The sequence below is a fragment of the Micropterus dolomieu genome, linkage group LG01 (genome assembly GCF_021292245.1).
Source record: "Micropterus dolomieu isolate WLL.071019.BEF.003 ecotype Adirondacks linkage group LG01, ASM2129224v1, whole genome shotgun sequence".
Lineage (NCBI taxonomy): Eukaryota > Metazoa > Chordata > Actinopteri > Centrarchiformes > Centrarchidae > Micropterus > Micropterus dolomieu.
Genome location: NC_060150.1, coordinates 14,773,750 through 14,801,460, shown reverse-complemented (window position 1 = coordinate 14,801,460; position 27,711 = coordinate 14,773,750). Strand labels below are relative to the sequence as shown.

Genomic DNA, 27,711 nt, shown 5'->3' with positions numbered 1-27,711 from the left:
GAGGAGGAGGAGGAGCTTCACTCTTTCCTCAAGGTATGTAAGAGTAAGGCACACATGTATTAAAGCCCCTAATCTCACATATTTCTAACACAAAACATTCTTGACGACAATCAAATTAAGGGTAAGAAGTAGTCTGGCACAACAAATACAACCACAAATTGTCTTTTTTACACTACAGTTTTTGTGCCGTTTAAACAAACAAGATAAAGCATGTGAATTAGTGAGCTTTAAGCCTAGTTTACACTGGACGATTTTTAGCCCGATTTGCTGGTTGCAGAGCTCGGACCATCGGGCTGTGATCTGGGGTAAATCAGCGATCGATCAGCGGTCGCCAGTCGCTGTGTGAACTACTCAACAACTCATCAAAACGGCTCCCCGGCACATCACTGTCACATCGCAGACGCCAGCCAGATATCTAGCATGCCAAATATCTGGGGCCGACTCGACATCCACATCCAGCCAATGAGAGCAGGCAGCTACTTTTTCACTGCAAAACACATATTTTACTCACCTCCAGTTCTTTCTGTAGCACAAATGATCCCTGCTACTTGCGTGTGTTAATCCATTCTTTCACCCATACTCTTTGTCTTTATAATTGGTATCTTTATAATAAGAAACAACAGCAATTTCATGTGTAGGTTCGCATCATTTCCCGTTTCACATTTCACGTGTGTTTTCTTGACAAAACGTGGTTTGGAGACCAGCCATCGGGTGACACAGCCGCTGTCAGCTCGTGTAGTCTGTGACCCCGTCACCGATCAGTCAAGTAGTGTGAATGTCACAAGACGGCAAGCTGTGTAGTCTGAACAGCACGGCGATCGGCCGACACTGACAGTCGTGTAGTCTGCACAAGATTTTAGAGGTGCTGGTATGCATATTTTGTTACCTTTGGACAGAGCCAGGTTAGCTGTTTCCAGTCTTTATGCTATGATAAGCTAAACTGCTGCTGACTATTTATTTAGTGGACAGACACAAGAGTTCTATTGATTCTCTTATCTAACACACGGCAAGAAAGCAAAAAGTATATTTTCCAAAATGTCAATCAATTCCTCTACTGTTTGAAAACACCCTTAGTTATTTTTTATTAAGAGTTAAACACTCAGGATTGACCTACATAACTGTCACTAAACCCTGATAGGTAAATTGAAATATGCTGCATCCCCTTTCTCCAACTGAGCCCTGCCTTTATGGTTTTATTATTGTATTTTATTGGTTGTATCACTGCCAGACTTTTCTGTTTAATCAGAATTTTTCCAGTGACGGTGGCCTGTGACTGATCACTCAAATTTAGCAGTACAATGTTTTTATGTCGCTGTTATTGTTTCTTTTGTGATTGTGGCTTCAATAAGTCCTCTAACATATCTTCCTGATGGCCAAAAGATTTCAACTTAATGGGTGGTGACAACTTTAAGACCTACAATACTTCAGTTGCGGTTTCATCACAGTCGGCCAAGATGAACGCAGTCTGTAAATCTCCCGGGAGCCCATTCAACCGATATTCTTGTTTTTGTAGCTTCTTTGACTAGTTTTGTGCCCCCACACTGTCACTCAGTGTTTTCCGAGGCCTCCTTAATATGCAGTGCATCCCGGGAGCTCTTCAACTCAGCAGGCTATTGCTTTTCTCTGTCAGACACCTGGACAAGGAGCAAAGAGCAGAACAGGACCGAGCTAACCACAGCTGGAAACAGGAGGTCCCGCTCCATTCATCTTAGTTATGTTTATTTATCCAGTGATAGGAGCTGCTTGAGGTTTAACTTGTGCTTTTACTTCTTGTGTTGTCTTAGAGTAAATTAAGCAAGACCTTGGTCTAGAGGGTTTGATTTTTAAACTCCAGAAGAGCTTGTGAAAAAATATGGTTGTGAGAAGTCCAGTATTGAATTAATAGCAATGTGATGCTCATTATTACACTGTAACAGACGGAGAGATGAGAGCAGCTATTTTCGAGAAAATGTCCATTACAGACATTTTCCTTCCTGCTTTATGTCATGAATCCCCTTATTTTTTTTTGTGTGCCTTCAGATGTCAGCTGTCAAATTTGGGGAGCCAGGAGAGGTCCCCTCTCTGTTGGTGGTGTCAAACCAGCGAATCTATTTCTTGGAAATGACATCAGAAACCCAGTGAGTTAAGCATCTTTACAGGATACAGAAAGAACTTGCTGATTATGATAAAAAATAATTTTGAATTGCTTACACTGCATCGCTATTTGCATTCTTGCAGCATTATATATTGTATGCAGTGTTTATTTTTCTGCAGTTTTGTCTGATTTAATTGAAAAAAATCAATTTTTCAAATTCAAATACTGTCATTTATAGAGCTCAAAATCACAAAATGTTCTCAGTGGGCTTTACAATCCCTTCAATATACAATATCTTTTATTCTTAGACCCTTGATTGATGTAAGGAAAATATCCTTTTAATGGGAAAACCTAGGAAGAGCCTCACATGCTTAAGTTTAAAAAGGATTCTTAAACATAACTTGGAGGTATAAAGCAAAGTCAGTGAGATATTGACGCAATACATTCCAATTTATCAAAAGAGTAATCAAATCCTGCTGGTGTGGACAGTGATTCAAAAGAGGGCGCCACACTGCAGTTAACAATTATGACTTTTAATGCTGGTGTGTAGTTCCACACCCTCTGTTTAGAATGTGGATTATATTGCATAACCTGCCCAGGTTTCTGGGTCACATCTTGAGAACACATTGACCTTGCAGTGTCTGTGGACAGAAAATTTTCTCCTCCTGTGAGTTTTAGCCCTTTTTTTGTTTTTTTTTCTCTCCTCAAAAAAACTTTTCTTCTCTCATCAAAACAAGATCTGTTTCCCTGAGACATGAGCCCATCCTGTGATGGCTCTGATGTTTCTATTAAGTTATTGTGATTTAGACCATTGGGACAGACTTCTCTTGTTCTTGGCACTGTGCAAGAAACCAAACTATTGTCTTGACCTTAAATCTAAATCCTTGAATTAGGTATTAAATGAGTTATTAGCATGATTGCACTTAGTAAACCTCTGCTTTAACAAAGACATTTTTAAAGTGTTGTTCTGGAAGTCACACCTCCAAGTGTGAGAGCTAAAGTAAACCATTTAGTCCATCATACTGTGACAGTGCACTTTCTGCATTTTCTAATGCCCAACTTGTTTCCTCCCAGCAGAAGCCAGCTCTCTGATTGGCTGCAGAAGAGGGACAGCCACCCAATCATGGAGCTCAGCTACCTAGAGGTGGGGCTAGGTTCTCAGAGCATCCATGTGGAGTTTGGAGATGGGGGCGTGGCCTACACCCTCCTGGTGAGGGACAGTTCACGCTGCAAACGCTTCTTTGGCCTCTTGACAGGTAAAAAGAAACAATGCCACATACAAGCAAAATATTTTTTCTTTCATGTAAGGGAAAAACACATAAAATTTGTTTTTTTGAATATAGTCAGCTTTCTCTGTACCTGGTTACACTGGTTTCAGCACTTTCTTCAAGGTGCTGTTTAATCCCTGTGTAATGTATTAGAACGCTATGTTCCTCTCATTGGCGTTGTGCCACAGAAATCCAACCTACTCCCCTCACAAACTAATACTATACCATATGTGATGCAAATTTCTGCCCCACCCCCCTCACTGTTGTGGTCATGCAGACTGAGTACATCCTGCCCAGACCAACTTGTCTGCAAGGGAGGACCGGAGGCTGAGAGGAAAACCTTTTATTAGATGGGGGGCTCCTGCTCAGGCCTGGAATGTCTGGAAAAATATGGAAAATGAATTTGACATTTACGTGTGGTGAAAACAGGAAAACATCTTGGCACGTGTGGAGAAGTTTTGTGGCTAATTTCTAGTACACATTTTGGGAAATTTGTAACAGAGAAATTGACTTAAGAGGGTATTTTCCCATAATTACTGTTTCATATTACCAATTTCGAGGTACAAGATACTCATCAGTCAACAAACATGCTGTTTAGAAGAGCAGTCAAGCAAAAATATATTTGGAAGTACATGGAAAGTGAAGTTTCATACAGTGTTTTTTTTTTTTTTTTTTTTTTAAAGTGCAATTTTAATTTTAAAATCCTTTTTATTTCAATTTTCCTTTATTTAATTAGGTGAAGAGTCTTTATAAGATTAAAATATCTTTCTGAAAAGAGACCTGGCCAAGGAGGCAGCAGAAAAAAACAAATACTCAACTGACAACTGACATGTTGCAAAAGATTATATACAATATATCTTTTGTACAGTTATGATGGATAAAGACGTATGAGTTTCCAAACCTATCAATTTAAAGTAAAAACATTATAATTATTAAATAAATGATAAAAGAGGAATAAACTCTGACTATTTCAAGCCTTTTGGAATATGCTGCCCCTTCCTTTAGTCAGAATATGTGTATGGTGTAAAAAGAGCAAGTAAATTAATAAAGGGGAATCTGCAATTTTAGTAGCATCACTCAGAAACGTTGGGTATTCATGAACATTTGATCCTCTGACTGAGCGTCTTAATGACATTTGATGCATTTCCCACTTTTTCCAAAACACATACTTCTCTGCTTCTTTCTCCAACTTTCTCTCTGCGCTCTGAGAGCTTTTTCTGTCTGTCGACATTCATAAACAGCTCGTTTAGTGTGTCTTATTCTTTGTGGCCTAAAATCCTTCCAGATTGCTTTCAGCGAGACCACAGACTGTCCAAGACAGAGCAGACAAGTGAAAAACACAGTTAATGGCTTGTTGTAACCCTCCCGGTGCATCCCAAAAATGATGCATGGAAGTCTGATCTGTCAGATATCTGCATTTAACCTACACACAAAGAATATGATGTTTATATTTCCTTTGATCCTTGAAGATAACTATGTTGCTATTATGGCAAAGTCTAATGCCAAATTAACCCCCAAAACAGCTGTTGCAATATTTTGTCAGAAGAAGTACGGAAAACTTAACCATAACAAACCCTGTCTATGGTCCAAGCTGGCTCGCAACATGTGGACAAAGTTGAAAACCACAACTGGAATGACGAAGGACTCGCTGGCTGAAGGAGAGAGAAAGGATGTGGTTATTACCGGGACAGTTTTGTGGAGCTCAGAAACTAACCGAGTCCGACACGACTTTATTGAAACATGAGAGACAACACAAGACCCCTGGAATCTGCAGCCAGAAGAGACAGACAGGAGTCCTGTCAAGAATTTGTGTTCCTGATCTTCTGTTGGTGTTGGCCTGTTGTTTTTCTCTCACATAGAGGAATTTGTCAGTTTTCATTGCTGTACTTAATCTGTGTTGTGGGAGATTTGGTTAGAGTGATAGATGCATTACCCCAATGCGGTGATGGCTTTCAGCAGTAGCGAGAGGGAACATGGTTTAGGGCGAAGTGTGCCTTTAGCTGTTTTGGAAACGGGAAATTGAAAATCTAAACTTTACCTGTTTCAAACTGCCCAATCTCAGCTGTCCAACATATCAAACTGTGGTATGGTTTTTGATTTCATGTGCAAATCATCAAGGGTGTTGGTGGTGGAGGTAGCCAAAGAGTCTGGGACTGAAACAAGAGGAAGCAGGGATATTGACATAGACCAGAGCCTCAACCGAAGTCCGTCCGCTGCAAACTTGGTTCTTAACACGCTCGGCCCATCACCTTTGCTTACTTGTGATTGCGATCTTGGATTGCACCTCGCAGAAACTGTCCACGTTAACACATTATTTAATCTTTTGGTTCGTCTGACGCTCACTGTTTCTCCTCAACACGTGCAAATGTCCTGCCAGCAAAGTCTTCATGAAAGTGATCGAGCCTTCTGTTTTTCTTTCTTTTCTTTTCTTTTCTTTTTTTTTTTTTTAACGCAAACTGAAACTCATTGCTGGCTTTTTACTAAGTATTTAAAAACATCAGACACATGACAGAGAACTGGGCAATAATATTACCTTTTTCATCCAAAAGCAATGTTTGATCAGCTTCCATCAAATGTAACTGTGGTTTGTCAATTATCCATCACAGTTTAATGTTATATTTGACTACTGGCAGGTGATAATTACTTACTGTGCATACAGTATGTGTGGACCAACCTTCTATAGGGCATCCTTGAAAAAAAACAATGTACCAGTTGGTACATGAGCAATGTCTGCTTGCGACCTCTGTTACAGTGTTTATGTTAATGAGTTGTGAACAGTTAAAGCTATATGTCATGAAACCCCTCTCATATAAGGCTGGTTATTGATCCTCAATACTTTTTGGGCACTGACCAAAACTGTTTTGGCATTAGTCAGGCAAAGTCTTTGAGTGTGTTAAGACTGATACACTGATTATTTTATTAAATAGGAAAAGGGTTTGTAGACAAATCTTTGATCAGATTGTTCTGGTTTAAATCATAACTGCACATTTTAGACAGTCCTTGTGTGGCTGACAAAAATGAAACACTGTTGCATTTGTGGAGGTTGACATGTTTTGGTAAATAAAAAAAGGGCATTTTTGGATAAAAATATTTTATATATTTTTCAAAAGAAGTTTTTGAAAAAGGTATTATTTTGGTATCTGTACTGAGACTCTGACAACACCCAGCCAATTATACTGATTTTTAGAAGCTTGAATAAATAATTTCACTAGGATTTCACTAGTTGTTTTTTTTTTTTTCTGATTTTCTACTCCAATAGTCATGTCACGACCCCATAGATTCATTTTATGACCCCTGTTGGGGGTCCCAAACCCATAAGTAGACAACCAGTTAATCTGTGTATCAGATAAGTTGTTTCTGCAGTTGTTTCATGTCTGTGGAGGCATAAAAGCAGAATTCAAATAAGTTGAATTCATACTCTGGCAAGGCAAATGTATGAATAGCAGAGCACAGGAACATAAATGTACATTTTACAACAAATTAAAAGTAACAGCTGAGCAACTCTTACCCCTTCACACAAATATAGACACACTTCTGGGATATATTTTTATGAGACTTCCTTTTCTGTTCCTTGCACCTTCTTCATATCAATAAGGCAGGGTTTGTTTTGTCATCTTATTTTCCTCCATCATTAACCCTTTATTATCCCCTTTCTTCCCCACTCCTCCTCGGTGTCCCTTTAAATCTGTCCAATCAAACTTTACTGTGAAGCGGCACTGCAGATATCCTCTCTGCCCTGTATTGTTGTCACACTCAGTGACACGCTACAAATCGTGAATGCGAGCGTGACCCAGCACATTATGTTCCCGACACTTTCTCACCGACTGATTCTATGGAGCTGAAATCTTACACCTGCAACTCGAGACCTTTTGGCTTTCTTATGGTTGTTAAAATAACAGGACAAGAAGTCTCAGATGGAGTTTGGCTTTTGTTTGTTGACCACTTTCTATGAATATTTGGGTGTGACATTTCTAGGCTACTGTACCTTGTCTGTGTCTTTTAGGATAGTGTGTTGTTTTACTGCGACTCCATGATTTACATTCACATGCCTTCAGTACTGCAGTTTGGCACAGTGATAAATGTTCACCCTGTTACAATCTGGTCATCTGACTAAAAACATCTTGTTTGAATGGTTACACATAGCTGACATAACACACAACATTCACATTCCCGGCTGTTTCAACAAGCTCAGACCTGTAAACTTCAGCGCTGCTTAGACATGAGGCCTCTTTTTCAGAATAAATTTGAAATTTGCATTGATTCCTAATCTAATTCATCTTTTAAAATAGATTTTTTTATTTGGTTATTTTCAGTATTAGTTAATCTGTTGATTATTTTTATGATTAGTTGATGAAGTGTAACTTGTCCTACTTTACAACAACCGGGTCTCTCTTTTATTTAAACATGTAATTAGTATTGCTGTTGTTATTGTTATGAAGATTGTTGATTAAATACTCAGATAATCAAAAATTGTTGTCTAGAAGTGCTAAGTCAACGGCAACTCAACGTGCTTGAAATTCTTAAGACCAATAATTTATTTAATTATATGTAGTTATTTTATTCAGTTAACTGAAGGAGCTTTTGAGTGGGGGAAACATCTTAAATAATCTAAAGCAAGTCCAGTTGCCTTTGACCTCTAGATATACCATGTACCTGGATGATTTTATTGATTTTGGTGCGATCTTTGTTGTTCTGTCCTAAGGAATTGTGCGTGAGATGGCCCACAAATCAGACAGCAAGCTCAAGTCCATCTCTACCACAAGACTCACTCCTCAGCACCATCTCTGGTACGCTTCACACAGCCTCTATACACCTACTTTGGGGGGCAGACATCTATTGTTTTATTTGTTTGTATGCTGAAAGATGTGGTCTAGATGGTGTTGTGCACATTTGTATGTGGTTGGAGAGGCGTAAGTCAAAGGAACTGGCAGTAGAATTTAACACTGCACATTTCTGACACATCTTTAGTTGATTACAATCAGCTTCTTTTAGACTTTATTTTGTGAAACTGCACCACTAAATTAGCTGGTAAACCGCATCTTAATTTGTAACATGTGTTGCGCTGCAAATCCTGAAGTATGTCATCTCGTGTCACCTTCAGTAGTTTCTCTGTCCTTTTTTTTAAAATTTGTTTTTCTTCCCTAAACAGAAGATGGCAGCTTTTTCTAGGCTCTCACGGCAAAGGAGTGTGGTTATCTAAATGAAATTCTTATTTCAGAGAAGAAAATTGCCAAAATTTCTCATGAACAAGTACAAAATGGGCAAAAACCTTGGTAGCAGTTTGGACATCCTGGCAAGCAGGCTTCATCCAACTAGCAGAAGTCAAATAAATAGCAATTACCTTTACCTTGGATTAGGAAAATTAACATCCATGAAGAGTAGACCAGTATATCCAGGTACCCACCCAGATATATATTTGTTTGTCCTCAGGCAGCAGACACTAAGGCTCAATAATCAAAAGGTAAAAACAAAGCAAAGCAGCCCCTTCATGTGTTGCAAGGCGGCTAACCACAATCTCTGAACACACGTGCAGTGTGTGCAATCCAAGTCCTGTCAGCTATTATTATGTCAATTATCCCTATTGCTTCACAGTTACTGTGAAATTCACCCTGTGATGTTGAAGTGCTTCCATCTGAGACAGGATGGTAGCACCTGCCGGGCCACAAGCCACCACAACACTCTCTTATCTGTATAAAAAAGCAGCATCCGTGCTTTCAACTAAACAGCAGCCAGTTTGGGTGTGATGGGAGATATTTGTGCGATAATATGTAAATGTAATATTGGTCATTTCTTTTGTTCTGTTAGGCCTCTAGTGTGTGAAGACATCCAGGCAGATGTGGAGGATGGCCAGCTGCAGTTTTTCTACATTCTGGCTTTTGTCCTGCAAGGTGACACATCCACTCATTCTGCAAGACAGCTTAATTATGCATCCTGTTTTAGGTTTTAGGATCTATTCTCTGTCTTATGTCTCTCTCATATCAGTGCTTTCACCTGCATTCTTCCGTCTCACTAAGTCTCACTTTCTGCATGTTCACTTGTTACAAGAAAGGTTTTCAAGACTTCTAAAGATGAAAGAGTTGTGCTGTTGATGCTTATAACTTCATATGGCATTGTTATCCCCGTCCTTTCTGGATTTACACTTGTGCTGTTTATTCATAAATGCAACTAAAGATATTTCTCATTTGTATCTAGTTCATCTTGCAGTCTGGAGAAAAAAGTAGAATAAACCAAGTCATAAACATTTATTTAAACCAACAGGAAGAAAGCCAAGAGTAAACTGCAATAAAAACCCTCTTAATATTTCTGCGACCCTAGAAATGTGGAAAGTACCAGGAAAATATGCTAAATGTGTGAAATAATAACCACATTTTAACATAACATTGTATTTCCTTCGAGATAAATCCAATTTTGTCAGGGAGAGGATGGGATTTGTGGGGAGCTGCTGACGTGAGCAGCCTGTCAAAGATCCATGTTAACCACCTTTCCCATAAAATGAGACAAAGCTGTTTGTTTATCTGAACTGTGTGACAGGCGACTTTATTTGTATGCATGTGGTCTGTACATGTGTGCTACAGGATGCCTCTCTCCCCGTGCTTCAGCAGCCACATGTTTAAAGCCGACCTAGCTGCAGGCTACACACAGCTGTGCACGCCTGTGGAATTTCAAGGGCCATAATTTTAGCATGCCTCGATCTGCCTATTCCCTCTACTACTCCTCCTGAAGACCGAGCTTTCTGACATGAGATGTAATGCCAAAACTCACCAGCTTTTTTAAGCAGACGACCCCCGATTGTTACCTACAGTGATACATCAGAGGCTAAAATCTCCACTTGAAAAGTGCTTTATTTATCAAAACCATAGAATCCAAGAAGGCAAAGTTGACTCATCATGTGGCTCGAAATAGTGACATGATAAAACTTTAAACAACAGTAACTAGTGATAATTACCTGACTTCAAGGTTTTCTATCAAGTTATGAACATTAAACCAGAATAAAATTGGAAACATCACACATCGAATGCATCTTTGACCGTTTAAATCATGTGAAACTGCTCCTATTTTCAGAGGATATTTGGACACCTTTGACAGTCCTGACAACCCGGGAAACCCTGTACCTGCTTAAAGAGGATCACCAGTGGAGGAAAAGCTCGAGTGCCCTGACTGCGAATGAAAACAAAGAACTGAGCAGTGGGAGCGTCACCATTTTAGAAATGTTGCCAATCAGCTGCGTGAGCTCAGTCCACCTGTGGCCCTCAGATCAATGCAGGATGGATATTAACCTTTACGATGAGGTGAGTATGCATGGGTGTTTTTGGTCATTTCCTAAAGACCCGGAACTTAATGTGCGCCTTCAGTTCATGGAAATTTGAAACAAAATGCTAAAAGTTTGTTAATGGCAACCGAATCTTCAAATGCAACTTGATGTAGTGGTGCTTGTCATGGGAATTTTCTGAAAAAAGTGAATTCAACAAGAAAATTTCTTTCAGAGATGTATTTCAATATTAATCGGACATTCGCTCTCCTTGCAAAGTGTTTGGGTCTACCCCCTTGTCACTGATACCCAATCCAGCTATTTGAGTCAGTATCGGGCTGATATCAGTATCAGATTGGTGCATCTCTAGTCAGCAGAAAGGAGTATTTGCATATAAAGTCGGGCATTCTGTTGGCTCAGTTGCTGTTTCAGTTAAATGCAGCAAGGGATGTTTGTGTCACCCCATCATCTCCCTCTCTAGTCCATCACGCCTTTGTCTCAGCTGTGAGCTCCTGAATAAAAGTGTAAAACAGGTATTTATAGAGCCATGTTTGGTGCTGATTTGTCCCACATGTGCTTACAGTCATCACAGCGGAACACTAAGCTGAATGATTCCTCCAGTTCTTCCTCCCTTCACCGTGATCTGCAAACACGACCACACAATTTGTTTACTTCTCGCTGCAGAGAAGAATGTCACTGAAATGGAGCACAATCAAGTTTCGTTTGATGTTAAAATCAGTTTGTTGTTAACTACAGCATGTGCATTGAGAAATGAAGTTCAGGGCTGCCTAATGTTGACCAAAATGCATGTCTCTGATGATCATTACAAGTGTGAGACAACATCGGTTTTGATACATGCGAACACTCATTCAGCAGCAGCCTGTTGCAGTTTGTAGCATGTGTTGTCAAGTTGAATTTTCTTGTGATGAACTGCTTTAATTTTCATAGTTTCTCACGTTGCGTTTACTCCTGCAGACTGTGAAACAGGAGAAGACGTGGTGTGTGCGCTCAGAGAGCACCGAGCTCCTCCAGGGTCTGCTGGCCTGGGTCAGAGCACAGTGGGAGGCCATGTTCGGAGTAAAACTGCACACAACCTCGCAAGACAAAGCAGCATAATGGGGGGGCGGCTGGAAAAAAGCTTCAGACTATGTGTGTGCGCTCCTGTGACCATTAATCTGCGTGTTGGTACTGGGAAATGTTTAGTGAGCTTGAGCGAGTTTGTCTTTATTTTCGCTCTGCACAGCCTGCACTCAGTCTGGTCCCATTATGCTTGTTGCTTTCATCGTCTCTTAGGCCAAGAACTTTTTTCTTTCTTTCTTTTATTTATTTTTTTTTTTTTTTACAAATGGTTGCATTCATTCATGTGGTACACAAGCCTGTTTGCATCATTTTCCCCTCCAGATACCATCCCACTGAAGTTTTCTACAGCTGAAATGGAGTGTGCCTTGTTTCTTTTCCAGCTGCCATGTTTTCCTGTCGAAATGCACCTTAATGCATCTAGTAGTGCTCTTCAGTCACTGTAGCATTAAGCAGATTTGAGAGCTAAGCCTTAAATTGGGGAGAAGAAGACATTTGTTAGAGGGGTAATGCAAGGATATGAGCTTAAAATACCCTACCGCCCCCAGTCCCCCTTGTTGAGATGAACAGGTATATTCTCACCTCCTAAGGGTGCAGTGAGTTGTGACAACACGCGCTCAACACGAGGCTGGAGGTGATTCGAAAAAGCCAAGGCTCAAGACACCGCCATCAAGGGTCACCTCACCCCCCCCCCCCGAATAAGAGTCTTGTGATGTATCTGTCTTTTTGAGATGTTCGCAGAATTTCTGCATATTTGCACTCCTGGCATCCTGTTCACATAACATGGTTCACACGGTAGAAGTTGTTTTCTTTAAAACTTGGGAACAGATGTTTATTTTGTTCATTTGTAATCTGGGTGTATTTTTGTTTATTTTCCATTTTATTTTCAACTGTACAGAGAAAACCACTGTCAGAGTATCCCAACTAAATCCGTATGTTTATTTAGTTTATATATGCAGCAAAGATCAAAATCATTTCAGCACTTAATTTATTTCTTGTTAGCCTTTTTTCATTATGGGTTCATACATAGAAGTATTTTATTTTTCTATAAACATCTGATGTATAATGTGGATAAATGAATATAAAAGTAATGTGTTCAGTTGTGTTTTTTATGTGTGGTATCTACATTTATTTTTAGAGTGAAAGAAACTTCCCTTTCACAACTACAGCACTGCATGTCCCTGAAAAGAGCAAGAATATTTCTCAAAAAGTCTTAGTTATAGATTCCTTGAAACTATTGACAAAAAGAAATCAAACTTCCATCAAGGTAACCTAACTTACTTATTTACTGTTCTTCTCAGACATTTTCTTAAACTTAGCATGAGTGTTTTTTCTTTTGTAGCCATTATTAAAGTTTCATATTCAAGTAAGTGTCGGATATTGAAAAATTAACATGGACATATGATTCCACATTTAATCACAAGGATGCTTTTCAACAAAATGTTGTGCATTATTTCTGTCCTTAAGAGAAATGCATTTATTTCGATAAATAGCACTAGCATAAATAGTTACTTTATGTAACAAAGTCTACATCTAAATTACTGTTAATCCCATTGGTGTCTCGGTGATGCAAACCACAACGATGGAAGCCTTACCTGAAATGTAGCAAATGTGTTTATGGCTAAAGATTTCTACATATTTCCCTGCAAGTCAATAAAGAGTAGTGAAGGCACAAAAAAAACTATCAAACTATGAAGATTCTCAACATGACTTCCCACCCCTATTTCTCTCAGATATTGTTCACAAATCTGTCAAAATCTCTGTTATTGAGCAGAACTTCTCCGTTGCCGAGATAATCCAATATGAAGATGCTGATCAGACAGCATGGGTATTGCACAGGTGTGCCACAATAAAAGGCCACTTGAAAATGTGCAGTTCCACTGTAGTCGGGGGGGGGGCCGGAAACCAGTCAGTATCTGGTGTGCCCACCATTTGCCTCACGCAGTGCAACACATCTCCTTCGCATAGAGTTGATCAGGTTGTTTGATTGTGGCCTAAGGAATGTTGGTCCACTCATCTTCAATGGCTGTGCGAAGTTGCAGTCAGGTCGAGATCCCGATGAGGACGACGAGCATGCATATGAGTTTCCCTGTGACCGTTCCTGACAGTTTGTGCAGAAATTCTTTGGTTATGCAAACCAATTATTGCAGCAGCTGTCTGGGTGGCTGGTCTCAGATGATCTTGGAGGTGAAGATGCTGGTGTGGTTACACGTGGTCTGCGGTTGTGAGGTCGGTTAGATATACTGCCAAATTCTCTGAAACACCTGTAGAGACGGCTTATGGTAGAGAAATGAACATTCAGTTCACGGGCAAAAGCTCTGGTGGACATTCCTGCAGTCAGCATGCCAATTGTACTCCCCCTCAAAACTTGCGACATCTGTGGCATTGTGCTGTGTGATGGAACTGCACATTTTTGAGCGGCCTTTTATTGTGGCCAGCCTAAGGCAGACCTGTGCAATACTCTGATCAGCATCTTGATATGTCACCTGTGAGGTGGATGGATTATCTCGGCAAAGGAGAAGTGCTCACTAACACAGATTTTGACAGATTTGTGAACAATATTTGAGAGAAATAGGCCTTTTGTGTACATAGAGAAAGTCTTAGATCTTTGAGTTCAGCTCATGATAAATGGGGGCAAAAACAAAAGTGTTGCATTTATAATTTTGTTCAGTGTATACTCCCTCCAAAAAGGTGACTTTTAAAGGTCCTTTGTACGTGACTTTGAACATTAATACAGCAGAAAACACGTTTGCCTTGTAAAGATATAGTGAAGTAATGGCGTCCTGAGAGAATGATGTCACACTCCCTCTTTTTGTCAAGCTTCCAAGCTTCTCCGTCATTGTTTTGGTAGCCGGTCTGGCCTCGTGTGCATGTAATGCATGTGAGTCCCTCCCTGTGAATCTGTGCTTTGAGGAGAGCGATATAACTGCTGGTTCTTTTTCTCATGTAACGAACTCTGTGAATTAAGGATTTATTTCAATCAAACCAGGGTTGATGAATGTTGGAACAGTGGAAAGACAAAAAAGGCACTCTTGAGGAGTTTTATTTTGTTTCTGCTCAGTTTGAATAAAGTGTGTTTTACGATAATCTGAAAGGTTTTCTAAAAGGAAAGTATTGTAAAGTAAAGTATTATTGTTTTCCTCAATGGAGTCTGGTGGGGTTTGTTTTGGTCAAAGATGCTGGTGCTCTAGTGCGACATTTAGTGGCAGTGAATATTGCGTACAGCTTCATTTTAACAGCTCCCACAACTCACTTTGTCTAATTGTTTTACTCCTTCATTGGTGCTAAATAAAAGCTTCTAGAGTTGTGTCTTCACTAGAATTCTACTTTATTGGGCCAGTTTAACCACTACAGTATTTCTGGCTACAGTTAAAAGCAGCAACGGTGGAGGAATGCTAAAAAGCTGCAGAAGAAGTTATGGATGTTTGATTATTGGATCAAACTTATGGCCTTTTGGTTACACGGCTTCTTTTGTGCCACTCAACATCAAAGTTCCAACAGGAACCCTCTAAGCGAAGCTCAGTCTGAGTCCTGGCTCAGCTGAGTAAAGGTATGTTAACCAATTTCACAGTATAAATATTTCTTTAGCCACTGGAGCTGTACATGTGCTGTGCACATGCTTGTTGAAGACCAGGATTACCTTCAGTTGCACCCCCCAAACCCCAAACCAGTGAGCAGGAGCAGTTTTACACACAAATGACTGGTGACTGCTCCCATGCTTCCATGCACTGAGTGGTTTTAATATTCAACACATAAATCTGATTCACACACTAAACAACACAAAATGTTTTTTGTTGTTTCACTTCCCATTTATTGTCTCAGCAAAAGGAAGGTCAAAGGTCAGGTGCAAAACAGCATCTTTGGAGCTCATATGGATGTAAATATGCTTAAAGAGACTCTATTAGGGGTGCTTTCTGCTGCAGAGGCTTGAACCCCTTGAAACTCCTTAAAAAAATAAAGGCTTAGGGTTTTCTGTTGACACATTGCAGCTCTTTCACGGTGAATGAATCCAAAAGTGCCAAAGAACTTATGGGATATGTGCGGAGCAAATTGACAAAGCTTTCATATAAAGAAGTCCTGCATTACAGCTGCAGCCCCCTTTGTTGGGATTTTAGGATTTCATTTAGCACACAAGTCAACATTAAGTGCTTTAATCAAAAACGAGCATAATGCACACCACGTGCATGCTGCTTTGATGGAGAAGGGCTGGCTTGTTTGGTTTGATAAATGACTATAATAGTTGATCCTTTTGAAACAGAATAAATGCATTTTACATACATGATGTCTCAGACTGTTTTTCTGTTCTTGTTTTATTCGGGGGAGGGGGGTAGTGGTTTAAAGAAGTATCTAACTGTGGTCATTTGTCCCTACAAGTCTTGGGGGTGGGATGCATAAAACTGAGGGGAGAGGCGGGTGAGTAATATTTAGACACATCTTGATATGTTGTTTATGTCTTGAGAAATTCAGTTTTATCTGATGATATATATATAAAAGTGCTAATTCCCCCCCTAAAAGTCTTATAAAAAATAGTTTACATGGAAGTAAAGACGGCAGGTAAAGCTGAGTAAATGGTATATCGTACATCATTAATTCTATTGAATGGATCTTATAGAGCATCTGGGACCAGTTTCCTCATTCTCATATGCCTATATTAAGTCATGCATTTCAACGTTTTATTATCCTTCCCCATGTGTTAATTGTCCATTTTCTGTTGTATTTTCTGTAAATGTAAAAAAAATAAATAAAAAAGGTAGTTAATGATCTAAACACTGTTATAGAGCCTTGTCCATCGTGCCAGGAATAAACTTCCAGTGAAGGAATACTGAATCCTTTTGTTTTTGGCCTAAAATGTGGTAAAATTAATGAGCCCAGAAAGTCAGCCTTAAAAAATCCATGAGTCATAACAATTGCACACCACAAATTTATGTCACAAAGTTTTATGTTTAGGGGAGGAAATAAGCAATTGAGCCTGATACTAAAACACAACCACAACTTGTGCATTCAATATGAAAAGGCTGCAGGCTATATGCAGGTGGGCAAAAATCTAAAGTGGACCATACCAGTGAGTCCTGCCCTTATTCAAGCAGTTAATATATTCACTGCAGGGGTGTAGGAAGGAATTTTGATCCTCAGGAGAGACTCGCCCCACCCCTATTTCCATTTTGGCTTAAATTGTATAATCCCAGTGTCATTATTTGGGCCCTATCCAGCTATGGGGCCCTAATTGTCACACCTTTCACCCTTCATCCACACTAATTCAGTGGTATTTAATATGGATACCAGGTTCCAGGATGAAAAAAATGCAAATACTCCACAAGTGAAAAGGAAAAATGAAGACTTCCCCACCATACCAAGAGATCATTATTTTTCTCTGTAAATTAAGTGAGAATAAAAAGGCACAGGTGAATGAGCGCACGCCTCACTTGAGAACCAGAGGAAAGCAGGGAGGATAGTTAATATGAGGGAAAGCTGGGATGCAGCCATGGAGATTTGGAAAGGGCACAGACATCTGGCCTGATTCGACTTCCCACAGCCTCCCTCCAAACATTTGGGGTCCTCTGGTAAATCAGGAGCACTACAGCTGCACTGTGCATGACAGCAAGAAATCTGTTGTTTTGCTGAACACTCGAGTCAACCAAATTGTTGGATGGTGGGCGTCCTCTTCTAAAAGCTGCAGTCACGCAGCGCTCTGTCAAGCCAGCGATCTGCCAAACTGTGGTCCAGGGGATAACACGGGGTCCTCAGCAGAAAGACGAATGATTAGATTATGCTGTTGTTGCACTCAGTGTACTTTTTAGCATAAAACAAGAACAAGAATATAAACAGATTCTAATCCCTTGGATGTGGAAGAGGTTTTAAGGGGCACTCTCTGTGGCTGTGGAGGAGCTTTTGAAAGTCTTAGAAAATAACCGCGATGATGTCACAGAGATGTCATCAGTGTTATCTCGACTCCTCTACACATTTAACCAGAAGTCCTGTGTTACAACCTGAGTGTGGAGTTTGAAACAGGTAGGCATTTACAAGGCATGGGGAGATTTAATGAAAGACGATGTCAAAGTGCATTATGGGAATAATTTCTTTTTAATCTGCACCACATTTGGGACTAAAAGTCAAAATATCACAGCCTCTGGTGCATCAATTTGGATAATTATTATCTACATATGTCGCAAACCCCCCAACATTATTGAAGTGCATGGAATACCCCTTTAAATATGTACTGAATGCATGCACAGTTTATAAGGTGAACCTATAGCTAAAACTAATGCAGTCCACAGTCAGTTCTTGAGGTGTTAATTCAACTTAAGGATCATTTTGGAGGATGAAGTTATATTATGATAATATCAGGGTATTATTAGAATCTCAGTAGGCATATAGTGAAATAAATAAAGTGGCAAGTGAGAGATTATACATTGCGGATGCTTGAAATGAAAGAGTAGAGGAAGAGCTGGCTTTCAGGGTGGACACATGGGCTGTCCGGTCAATTAACAACTTTTCTTTGAACTTTACCAACGTTAAATTGTATTTATAAGGAATCAGTTTGACTATATACATATTTTATTGTCAGATGTGGTTGTCCTTGTTTCATGACTATGTGTTCAAATAAGGTATATGCCTCCAGCAGAAAGGTTATAGTGACTTAAAGTGGCTCGTGGTATTTTTATCTCCTATGAAATTCCTATAAACTCCCTATGGAGACCTGAGGTAGCATCATCAAACGTATAATAGGATTCCCTTAGTCCTTTGTCGTGAGGGCAGAACGGTAGTCAGTGTCTTGGATCTCAGGTTTCAGGCGAGGGGCCTCCTCTTGAATGGGGCCGAGTTACGTGGAGGAGGTGCGGGTTGGAGGAGGAGGAGAGCAGGAGTCTGCAGGAATCGCAGATCTGTCTTTTGTCCTCTTGTTCGGGACCCCGACACATGGGGTCAGCACTGGCTGAACGGGTTCAGACTGAAGGCTGCCTCTGACGCGGACGCACGCAGACGCCGATGAGAGCGCGCGCTAATTAGGAAAACCTGGTCGAGCAATTAAGCGCGAGGATAGAAGACGCGCGGATTGCGGCGCATAAGGTGGGTGTTTGGCATTGGGAAAAGTTTAGAAAGACAGTGTAGTTCCTTTCTACAACTTCATTAAACCTCAGCGGAGTACTTTTTGTTTCTTTTTTTGCAATCCACCATGTGTGTTTTACAAGCAGTTTAGTCTAAATTTGCAAAGTGGCTTCCACGTAACGAGTTTTGGATCTGTGCGTACCGCAGAGCAGTGAGTCGCAGCAAAGTGTTGTTTTCTTTGGTTTGACGTTTAAAGGAGAGAAGGTTAACCTGTTAATACTCGGTAAAAGTCACTGTTAGTTCGACTTGAAAAATTAGAAGGTGATACAGTTTGATAAAACTGCCAACATGCTATTTTTAAAAGGAAGTTAACAGCTGCCACCTCGGAATATCTAAATACACTCCTACCACAGACTCTTTCTGCAGTGGTTTTCCTTTGTTTTTTTTAATGAGTAATTCTCCTCCTAATAGTGGTTCTAACTTTCCGAACCAATTGTGTGTCTGACTCTTTGAAATGATGGCTTCATCTTCTAATTCACCAGATTTTTGTTTCCCCACTGAATCTTGGCAGCACTTTGTTTTCCTCCAGGAATGCCACAATTTCCAAAACAGTTCAGTCTGACTCAGCAAAGCGTGTTCATAGCCTTCAACCGTTCTGCCTAGGGTCTTTTAAACCTCCTTTCAGCTTCTCTTTTTTTCATAGTTTATTTGAAACGGAAAAGTAAATCTGTCTTGTGGATAAATCCTTGTTCCCCTCTTCAGCAAAGTCAAACACTACTTTTATTTTATTTTTTTTCCCCCTTCTTTCTTTCTTTTTCTTTCTTTCAGTGATACTACAGAAGAGCAGTGATTGACATTTGTAGGTGCTATATTCCTGTCTTGTTGCTGGGACTGCATGGGGATTTCATGTGCCCTCTGTCTGCTCCCTGAACCCTAAAATCCAGCATTCTGCTTTTGGTTAAGACAGGAATGTTAACTCGCCTTGGCTTTGTCCAGATCCTTTGCCCAAAACTCTCCAACCCCCTCCATCTCCTCCTGGAGCTGAGTGACTCCTGAAGCAGAGAGGCCATTAAATCAGTTGAGCTGGGTTTAGCCCACATGAGGAAATAAGCTACTGTTTAAAAGCTGTCTTTGGTTAGCTGTCGGGAGGGTGGCATTGCAAAAATGTTCGCATTTACTTGAACTCGGAAACCAGTTTGTCCAAGTTAAATAGATTGTTTGGTGTCTTATTTAGAGAGGAGGAAAGCACTGATGGCGTTTAACAGTGTGTTAACAAGGGGTGCAGTAAAGGTTTGATCTGAGTACATTTTGTCTGTTTACTGTGGGAGGAGAGAAACCTTTTTAAGAGAACAGTCTTTAACCTTCCTCTTTAGCCCTGCACCTCTGGAAACCTTTCATGGACCCTTACCAGGAGCTGAACTCCTTTAGAGCACTAACAGCTGTTGTCCAGAGGTTATATCACACTGAACAACAACTAAGAACCAAAACTACACTTTGCCCCAGTGGGTGGCGTACAGCACGTCTGAAATAACCATAACTCTTTGGCTCTCCTGTTTTACAGAATTCAGATATGCTGACCATGTGGACACTTGGCTGACTTGTTTAGCAATTTGTGCAGAATATCAAGCAGTCTGACCGCAGTAGTGACATTTACCAGTCAGTCTAACATCAGGTCAAGTACTGCATGTCTAACCTCTGTGTTGACATGGTCACGTAAGGTCAAGTAATATCCAATAAGAGTATATTTTCCAAGTGCTTTTGTGTCACCGAAGTGTAGTGATAAGTTTGTTTCAAGGTTGATAAAATGGCACAAGCAGAGGTCAAATTCAAACGTCAGCCTTTCGCTTCCTGTTTTGGCAGTTCAACATTTATTTTTGATTATACTGATATTAGATGTCCATTAGTGGTTAGAATGCTGTGGATTTTATGACAGTAATGCCTCTCATTTCTGGAAAGATGCTTTTGGTCTGCGCGCAGTATTTTAGCATAACAGGTCGTGTCCTGGAAGCACAGTCTGAGCTGGAGATGGCGGATGTCGGAGCGCAGAGTTTCGCTGAAGGAAACCAAACACTGTAACTGGGCCGTACGATGTTTAAAGGGATAATCTGCCTGATTGAATGTCAGAAGGGCTTTTAAATTTTAGCACCGTCCTTTCTGCTGTGAGAAACCAACACCAGGGATAACTGGTTGAACCAATACACTAAAGCATGTAACAAAACCTGTTTTTTTGTTGTTTTTTTTTTTTGTGTGTGTGTTAAAGTGCTTTTGTTGCATACCTCTGCTGAAACTCCTGGGTCATTTAGGTGGGGTTTGTATGGTAGGGTAAAACAGAAGTCACCTCCCAGCTGTACTTGTTCCTGTCTCAGACTTAATTTCAGGGTCACAAAGCTGTCTGTTTTTTCAAGCAATTAACAATTTCCACCAACAGGAATCAACATTTACATGCATGCACATGGGATGAGTTTTTGGAGATAATGATGTCATGTAAATATACTTTTGAAGTGTGATTTAGTTCTATATTTTATGAAGGAAAATTTTCTAAGTGTTCCAAAGCTCATCATTTGCCCTGTCTGGACCCAGCCAAGACAGGTCATCATCTAACACACATACAGCTTTGGTGTAGCTGGTGAGTCTCTGAACTTGAACATGATGGTTCTGGTTTTGGTCAAGTGTTGTTCTGTTCAGGCTGAGGCAAGTCAGCCTGACTGTTTCTAAGTAATTGAAGGTGCCATTATAGGGAAAGGATTTCGCAAAGGAATGGATGAGTAACCTGGCGGGTGAGGGCCTGAGTATAGACCGCTAAACTGAGGAGACATGCCTAAAGATGCTTGTAATGGCGAAAGCCTCGTCCTGTTGCAGTGACTCATGAAATGCTGGTTATTTCCTTTGCTACACCCAGTCTTCTGACAGTAGTGAAGGTAGGTCCAAAGAGTTCTAAAGGTTCTTTTGCACTTTAGTTCTTCAGCTCCGTGTGTGTTGGTGATCAGATTGATGATTGGGGTTGGGGGGAAGAGTTATTATGGCATTGATATCAGTTAAAATATTTAAATATTTGCTTGTGGTGTGTGTGTGTGTGTGTGTGTGTGTGTGTGGTTGAAGAATAGAGCCATCCAGATCCTTATAATATGAGATGCGTTTTTTTTTTGTTTTTGTTTTTTTTCCCTCCCAGATTTGAGTGCTGTAGACAATGTGGTGTTCAATTTCAGTGCTCAAATAGGCTTCAGGCAACCTTTTTCAGCTAGTTTCTTAGAAATAAACCTAGTAACCTCCTCTTGAAAAGTTAACCAAACTACCAAATAAAATCAGATGACATCTGAATTTCGTTTCCAATTAATCTCCAAAAATGGTTAAATTAATCTTTTCTTTAAATGCTCAGCGATCCACTTGTAATAGTTACTGAAGTGGAAAAAGGTCCAGCTGTTATATTTTGTCTAGGCCATGTTTAGTTATCAAATCATGTCTTTAAAGAATTTAAAGGAATAACTTATGGCAATGTGGCAGGAAATAAATTCCTAACCCCATGCACTGCTTTAGTATCATAATTCTTCACCAGAGGAACAGCAGGTCTCCTCACAGCTTGCTGCAACTTGCCAGCCAACACTTCATGTTTGAATAAGCAGCCCAAGCTTGGCATGTCAGGGAAGTGTAAGAATGTAGACTTAACCAAACTGCTACCAGGACTAGTGCGCTGTGACCCAACAGGACGGATCCAGTTTGTTGTGGTGTTTACGCATAGATAGCTACACATCTGAGAGATCTGTGTCTGATTAAAACAAAGCATGCTGTCGTGTTTGTTAGCCCTGCAGTTGAGGTGTACCTAAAATATTTGCATGCAGTATTTGTTCTTACATTCTTTAATCATTGTGTGGATGTGTAAACCTAGTTTTATGCATGTATTCACTTTGTATTGATTCAATGAGGAGTATCTTAGTAATGCTTGTAGGCTTTTAAAGCTCACTGACTAAATTCTGGCCATGAGTGTCTACTTTCTTGACCATTTTCTTAAGTAATCATTTGGTCTATTAGTGTAAAACATGTATCATAATTGCCCATAGTCCAATATGAAGTCTTCAAATGTCTTGTTTTAACCAACCAGCAGCCAAAGGGCTGGGCGATTATCGGAATAACTTTCAATTATGATTTTGGCTTCAAATGGTTATGAAAACAACTACTGTGCCGCATCCCATTTTCTCAATGGCTCATTTTGTCTTGTGTTAAATGCACAGTATGAATTAGCTTAATTCCAGCACACCACTTTCCTTTAAAACAGTGTGCTTTTGCAACACCCCTAAAATCCCAAACTCACTCTCATCTAGGCTGTGGTGTGTTGAGTTCAGCTCACTGCGTTCAAGCCAGCCACAACTTTTTGGCTTGTGATGCACGTCTATCCGTGCTGATACCAGAGCCCATGTCTAATCGGATTAAATAATCATGATTAGGATTTTTGCCATAACTGAGCTGCCCTAATAAAGAAACTAAGAAAACCTGCAAATATTCCCACAAGAGAGGCCGGATACGGTGTACTCTGAAATGATCAATTGAAAATGTATCAAAATTGTTTCTAATCTTCTGTTTACTGTCAAATCAACTAATTGCTTCAGCTTTAATAGCAAACTGAATTGACTAAATGCTGCTTGTAGTTGCATTTCTGGTTGTCTGTTAATTTATAGTTAGAGGTTACAGTTGTACAGAAAATGAAAGAAAACAATGTGAACTGTGCAAAAGGCCATATGTTTGCAATGCATTAGTGGGTCACTGAGTTTTTAAAAAGGGGGAAAAACAAGTATTTCACTGTTCTTTCTTTTGTCATCTAGAGCTCATTTAGCTCCCCAGTCACCTTGGCACAATGAGTTGGAGCTTCCTTACTCGTCTGTTGGATGAGATCTCCAACCACTCTACCTTCGTGGGGAAGGTCTGGCTGACAGTACTCATCATCTTTCGCATCGTGCTGACAGCCGTTGGTGGTGAAACGATCTACTACGATGAACAGAGTAAATTTGTCTGCAACACTCAGCAGCCTGGATGTGAGAACGTGTGCTACGATGCGTTCGCGCCGCTCTCACATGTACGATTCTGGATCTTTCAGGTGAGCTGCACATCACATTTCAGTCAACGTTCTATATTTAAGTTTCAAAATGCTATCTATAGTGATAATTTAAACTTATGTCTCTGAATGATTACATCTTGCTGAATTTCTCCAAACATGCACATGTGTTGTCCAGGTGATCATGATCACCACCCCCACCATTATGTACCTGGGATTCGCCATGCACAAGATTGCCCGCATGGACGACAACGAGTACCGGCCCATTCGGAACCAGAAGAAGATGCCCATCGTCAGCCGTGGGGCCGTTCGAGACTACGAGGAGGCTGAGGACAACGGAGAGGAGGACCCCATGATTGCTGAGGAGATTGAACCAGACAAGCCAAAAAAAGCAGATAAAAGTAAGGTGGAGATTTGAGCTGCAGTATAGCAATCACAAAGCAGTTTCAACATTCTGCTTCGGTTTTACCTCCTTTCTATGCTAACCAAATCAGATTCTAACCAGTGTCTATATTTTCAAGGCTCAGAGAAAAAGCATGACGGTCGTCGGCGGATCCTGCGTGACGGCCTGATGAAGGTCTACGTGTGCCAGCTGCTGTGGCGCTCTGCTTTTGAGGTCTCCTTCCTTTTCGGCCAGTACGTCCTCTACGGCTTTGAGGTGATACCCTCCTACGTCTGTACTCGCTCGCCGTGCCCACACACTGTGGACTGCTTTGTGTCCCGCCCCACGGAGAAAACCATCTTTCTGCTGGTGATGTACGTTGTGTCTTTCCTCTGCCTGCTCCTCACCATCTTTGAAATCATCCATCTTGGGGTTGGCGGCATCCGCGACACGTTTCGCAGACGGGCCGCCCTCAGCTCACGTGGCCCCCCTCCATCCTCCTCACGTTCCCTGCCCACAGCTCCACCAGGATACCACGTGAGCATGAAGAAGGAGAAACTGAAAGGAGAGCTAAGGGACTCGCCAATGGGCGACTCCGGGCGGGAGAGCTTGGGGGACGAGGGGCCATCGTCCAGGGAGCTGGAACGGTTGAGGAGGCACCTGAAGCTGGCCCAGCAGCACCTGGACCTGGCCTACCAGGCAGATGAAGGAAGCCCTTCACGGAGCAGCAGCCCAGAGGTCATCACGGGTGCACAGACGGCTGCCGAGCAGAACCGCCTCAACTTTGCCCAGGAAAAGCAAGGAGAGGCGAGCGAGAAAGGTAATGAAGACACCGCTAGAAATGTTGCAAAAGGCCCTCAATGATTTAACTAAGCTCAAGTTTCATCCAACAGTCTAAAATCCAAAGATAAAGCAGCAAATCTTCTCATTTGAGAAGCTGGAAATGAATGAATGATTAATCAACTATCAATAGTTATATATAATTTTGTCAGTTGGTTGTTTCAGCTCTATTTCATATGGCTACCTCAGATTTCTTTTTCTTTTATGATTTTGTCTGTCAAATAAGGCCTGACCCAGTCAGCAGGACGTCAGTGTTACCCATGGAGGTTTAAAAAAAAAAAAAAAAAAGTAAATCCCGGATTTAAGTGAGGATGCATGCTGAACATCCCCCTGTTTTTGCTTCTTCCTCTCTTAGGAATACATGCCTGAGCGTGCTTCCTGCCTCAAACGTCTGCTCTTCCATTCCTACTGGCCTTAAACACATGGGTGAAGCACATAATAGGAGTGCAGTCAGACCACTGAGGGAGACCAGAGCGCGCGTGTGCGTGCGTGCGTTGGTGTGTGTGTGTGGATGAGAGAAATATGCCTTTCAGTATTAGGGGTCAGTCAGAAAGAAAGAAATGCTGACCAAGCTGTGTTGTGACAAATGGTTCATCTCCACGACTCTAAACTTGAAAGCCTGCCACATCTCGAGTTTCTATTTGCCCACCTAAGTCCAAACTGGGACTGTGCCTTTGGCTAAAACCTTGTCTACACCCTGTTCTTTTACCCACTCTGTGTTTTTGTGGCAGTGCAGTAATCCTCGTCCATTTCAGACCTTGTAAGGATTACCGAAAGCTTTAAACTCCCCTGGCCAAGTGTACTTTTTGTTGTCTTCCTCACAAAAGAGGCTCTCTGTTTATAAAATGTCGCCAAATGTTAACGTCTCACTTTGTTGGCCTCAGAGAGAATCTCAAAACAACACAGCCTTGGGCTATGTCATTACTGGAGCCTGTGCAGCAGCATTTATTTTACAACTAGGGTGGCTTAACCTGTGCTAGATGAGTCATGTGTTATTTAAACAGATTTGACTTTAGGGATTATTGGTGTTTATTAGCCAGAAGCCACACCATTTCAGAAATATGACAGAATTTTGAAGCCTGTATATTTACTCCAATCGGCCAAAATGTTTACCTGGGAAATGCTTGAATTCTTTATTGACAGGAAATGTTCCAAGGAATTTCCAAGAATTTTTTTGTACAATCCATTCATTTAAAAAATGTCTTGACCAAAGCTTTTTTGTCTAGAAGGAAGGGTTGGCATCAAGAATGCCACCTATTTCACATGACTGTTGGAAAGCAGGGTCTTGGGTGTTTTTTCTTCCCTAAATTATGTACTATAAAATGAATCACAATGTTCATGCAGAAAGTTTTTAAAAATATTTCTTTTTGGGAGGTTTGCTAAACAGCTGGAAACATCTGTCTTCTGGACTACTGTCAACAATGAAATTCCATCCTTGTCTTTTGAAATTTACATTCTTCTTTGGTGAGCCATATTTTCCATCCTTGACATGCACCACCACCACCCATCCGTTGTACTGAAACATGGATGCTTTCATGCATCCTGGGGAGAAAAAAAATGGCGCCCAGCTGAGGAAAGGATGACAGTTGGCTGCTGACGCACAGCCTGATGCCATGTAAACACACATAGTCTAAGATTCATTGTGAGACTTTTGATCAATAGCTTTCAGTGTTCATACAGAGTTCATATTCTTTCATAGCCTGTCAGTTGGTTTTATGATCTTTGGCTGAAATAATGAAACTACAGATTGCCAAAGAGCTGTTTGATGCTGTACTTTTTGTAATCATCTCACTTAATTTGCTACTTATTGCAAGGTACGACATTCCATTTTTGAGTATGGTACTTCAATGGTTTATATATATTTTTTTTTTTTTCTATTGCAAGTTTTGTAGTTTTTGTAACTGTAGAGAGTATTTTGTCTTCAGAGTAAATAAATATATTTGAACAGTGTTTGACTTGAACTGTCTTTTTTTGTGTATGATGTGCTGTAGACTTTCTTTGGGGGGGGCTGATGTTTTTGTCTGTAACTTTGTAAGTAAACTGACAAATTTTCAAAAAATTTTAATGTATAAATGCCAATTATGTCTGTGCTTAAACACTGAATTTGTGAAAAATATACAGATTTTTCTTACTAAAAACTGCCATGTGGGGGCAAAGAGAAAATGGGGATCTTGTGTGAAATGTTTTCACATGGAGTTGAAGTGTTTGGTATTTACAGTACACTTTAAGTTCCTTGTTTAATATACATGACTGTAGATCAGTAAATGGGAATAGGTAGATTTATTTTGTCACATTAGAACAGGTAAGAGAGAAATTGAGGTTAGTAACTCCCTTCTGCTACAGCAGACAATTTAAATTGATTTAAAAGCAATTGTAAAAATGGTAAACAGAAATAAACTATATGTAATGGAGCAGTGCTGAGGATGAATTTGAGTTAAGTCTCATAGCTTGAGGACAGTCAATGCTGCTCTGCAGTCTGGTGCTCTCCCACACTACCGGACTGCAGAACAGAATATGACTATATGGGAGATGATGCAGTGTAAAAATAGGCCTACACTGCCATCTATAGGTAAGATTCACAAATAAAAAAACAAAACAATGTTGGCCTGAGAACTTTTACTTGCAGATTGTAACGAAATAAAAAGTTTATAGGCCGTCTGTTATTAGTAAGAAATTATAAGTTTTAAATGATTTGTTATACAGCAACATATTTTCTAACTTTCACCATGTGGT

At 40.5% G+C, this 27,711-nt stretch overlaps 2 protein-coding genes across 7 annotated transcripts in view; both read left to right on the top strand.

The window, feature by feature from the left end:
* Positions 1–12,759, top strand: part of LOC123976870 (serine/threonine kinase 11 interacting protein) — a 27,391-nt gene extending 14,632 nt beyond the window's left edge. For 3 of the 4 annotated variants that reach the window (XM_046059268.1, XM_046059250.1, XM_046059275.1), the window contains 6 exons: positions 2,020–2,117; positions 3,149–3,330; positions 8,045–8,129; positions 9,148–9,230; positions 10,405–10,631; positions 11,567–12,759. In XM_046059268.1, coding sequence (XP_045915224.1) covers positions 2,020–2,117; positions 3,149–3,330; positions 8,045–8,129; positions 9,148–9,230; positions 10,405–10,631; positions 11,567–11,707 — 816 coding nt within the window. In that variant the 3' untranslated portion in view covers positions 11,708–12,759. The remainder of the gene's footprint in view (positions 1–2,019; positions 2,118–3,148; positions 3,331–8,044; positions 8,130–9,147; positions 9,231–10,404; positions 10,632–11,566) is intronic. The other variant, XM_046059258.1, reaches the window with a different exon arrangement.
* A 5,783-nt stretch (positions 12,760–18,542) lies between these two features.
* On the top strand, positions 18,543–26,928 carry LOC123976836 (gap junction gamma-1 protein-like). 3 transcript variants are annotated; one of them, XM_046059213.1, is made up of 5 exons: positions 18,543–18,733; positions 23,527–23,798; positions 23,935–24,157; positions 24,278–24,958; positions 25,334–26,928. In XM_046059213.1, the coding sequence occupies exons 2-5, from the start codon at positions 23,559–23,561 to the stop codon at positions 25,345–25,347; spliced, it is 1,158 nt and encodes a 385-aa protein (XP_045915169.1). In that variant the 5' UTR covers positions 18,543–18,733; positions 23,527–23,558; the 3' UTR covers positions 25,348–26,928. The 3 variants fall into 3 exon arrangements, with proteins under 3 accessions (XP_045915169.1, XP_045915161.1, XP_045915177.1); XM_046059205.1 differs by lacking the exon at positions 18,543–18,733 and adding an exon at positions 18,757–18,923; XM_046059221.1 differs by lacking the exon at positions 18,543–18,733 and adding an exon at positions 18,789–18,906.
* Positions 26,929–27,711: the final 783 nt, after the last annotated feature.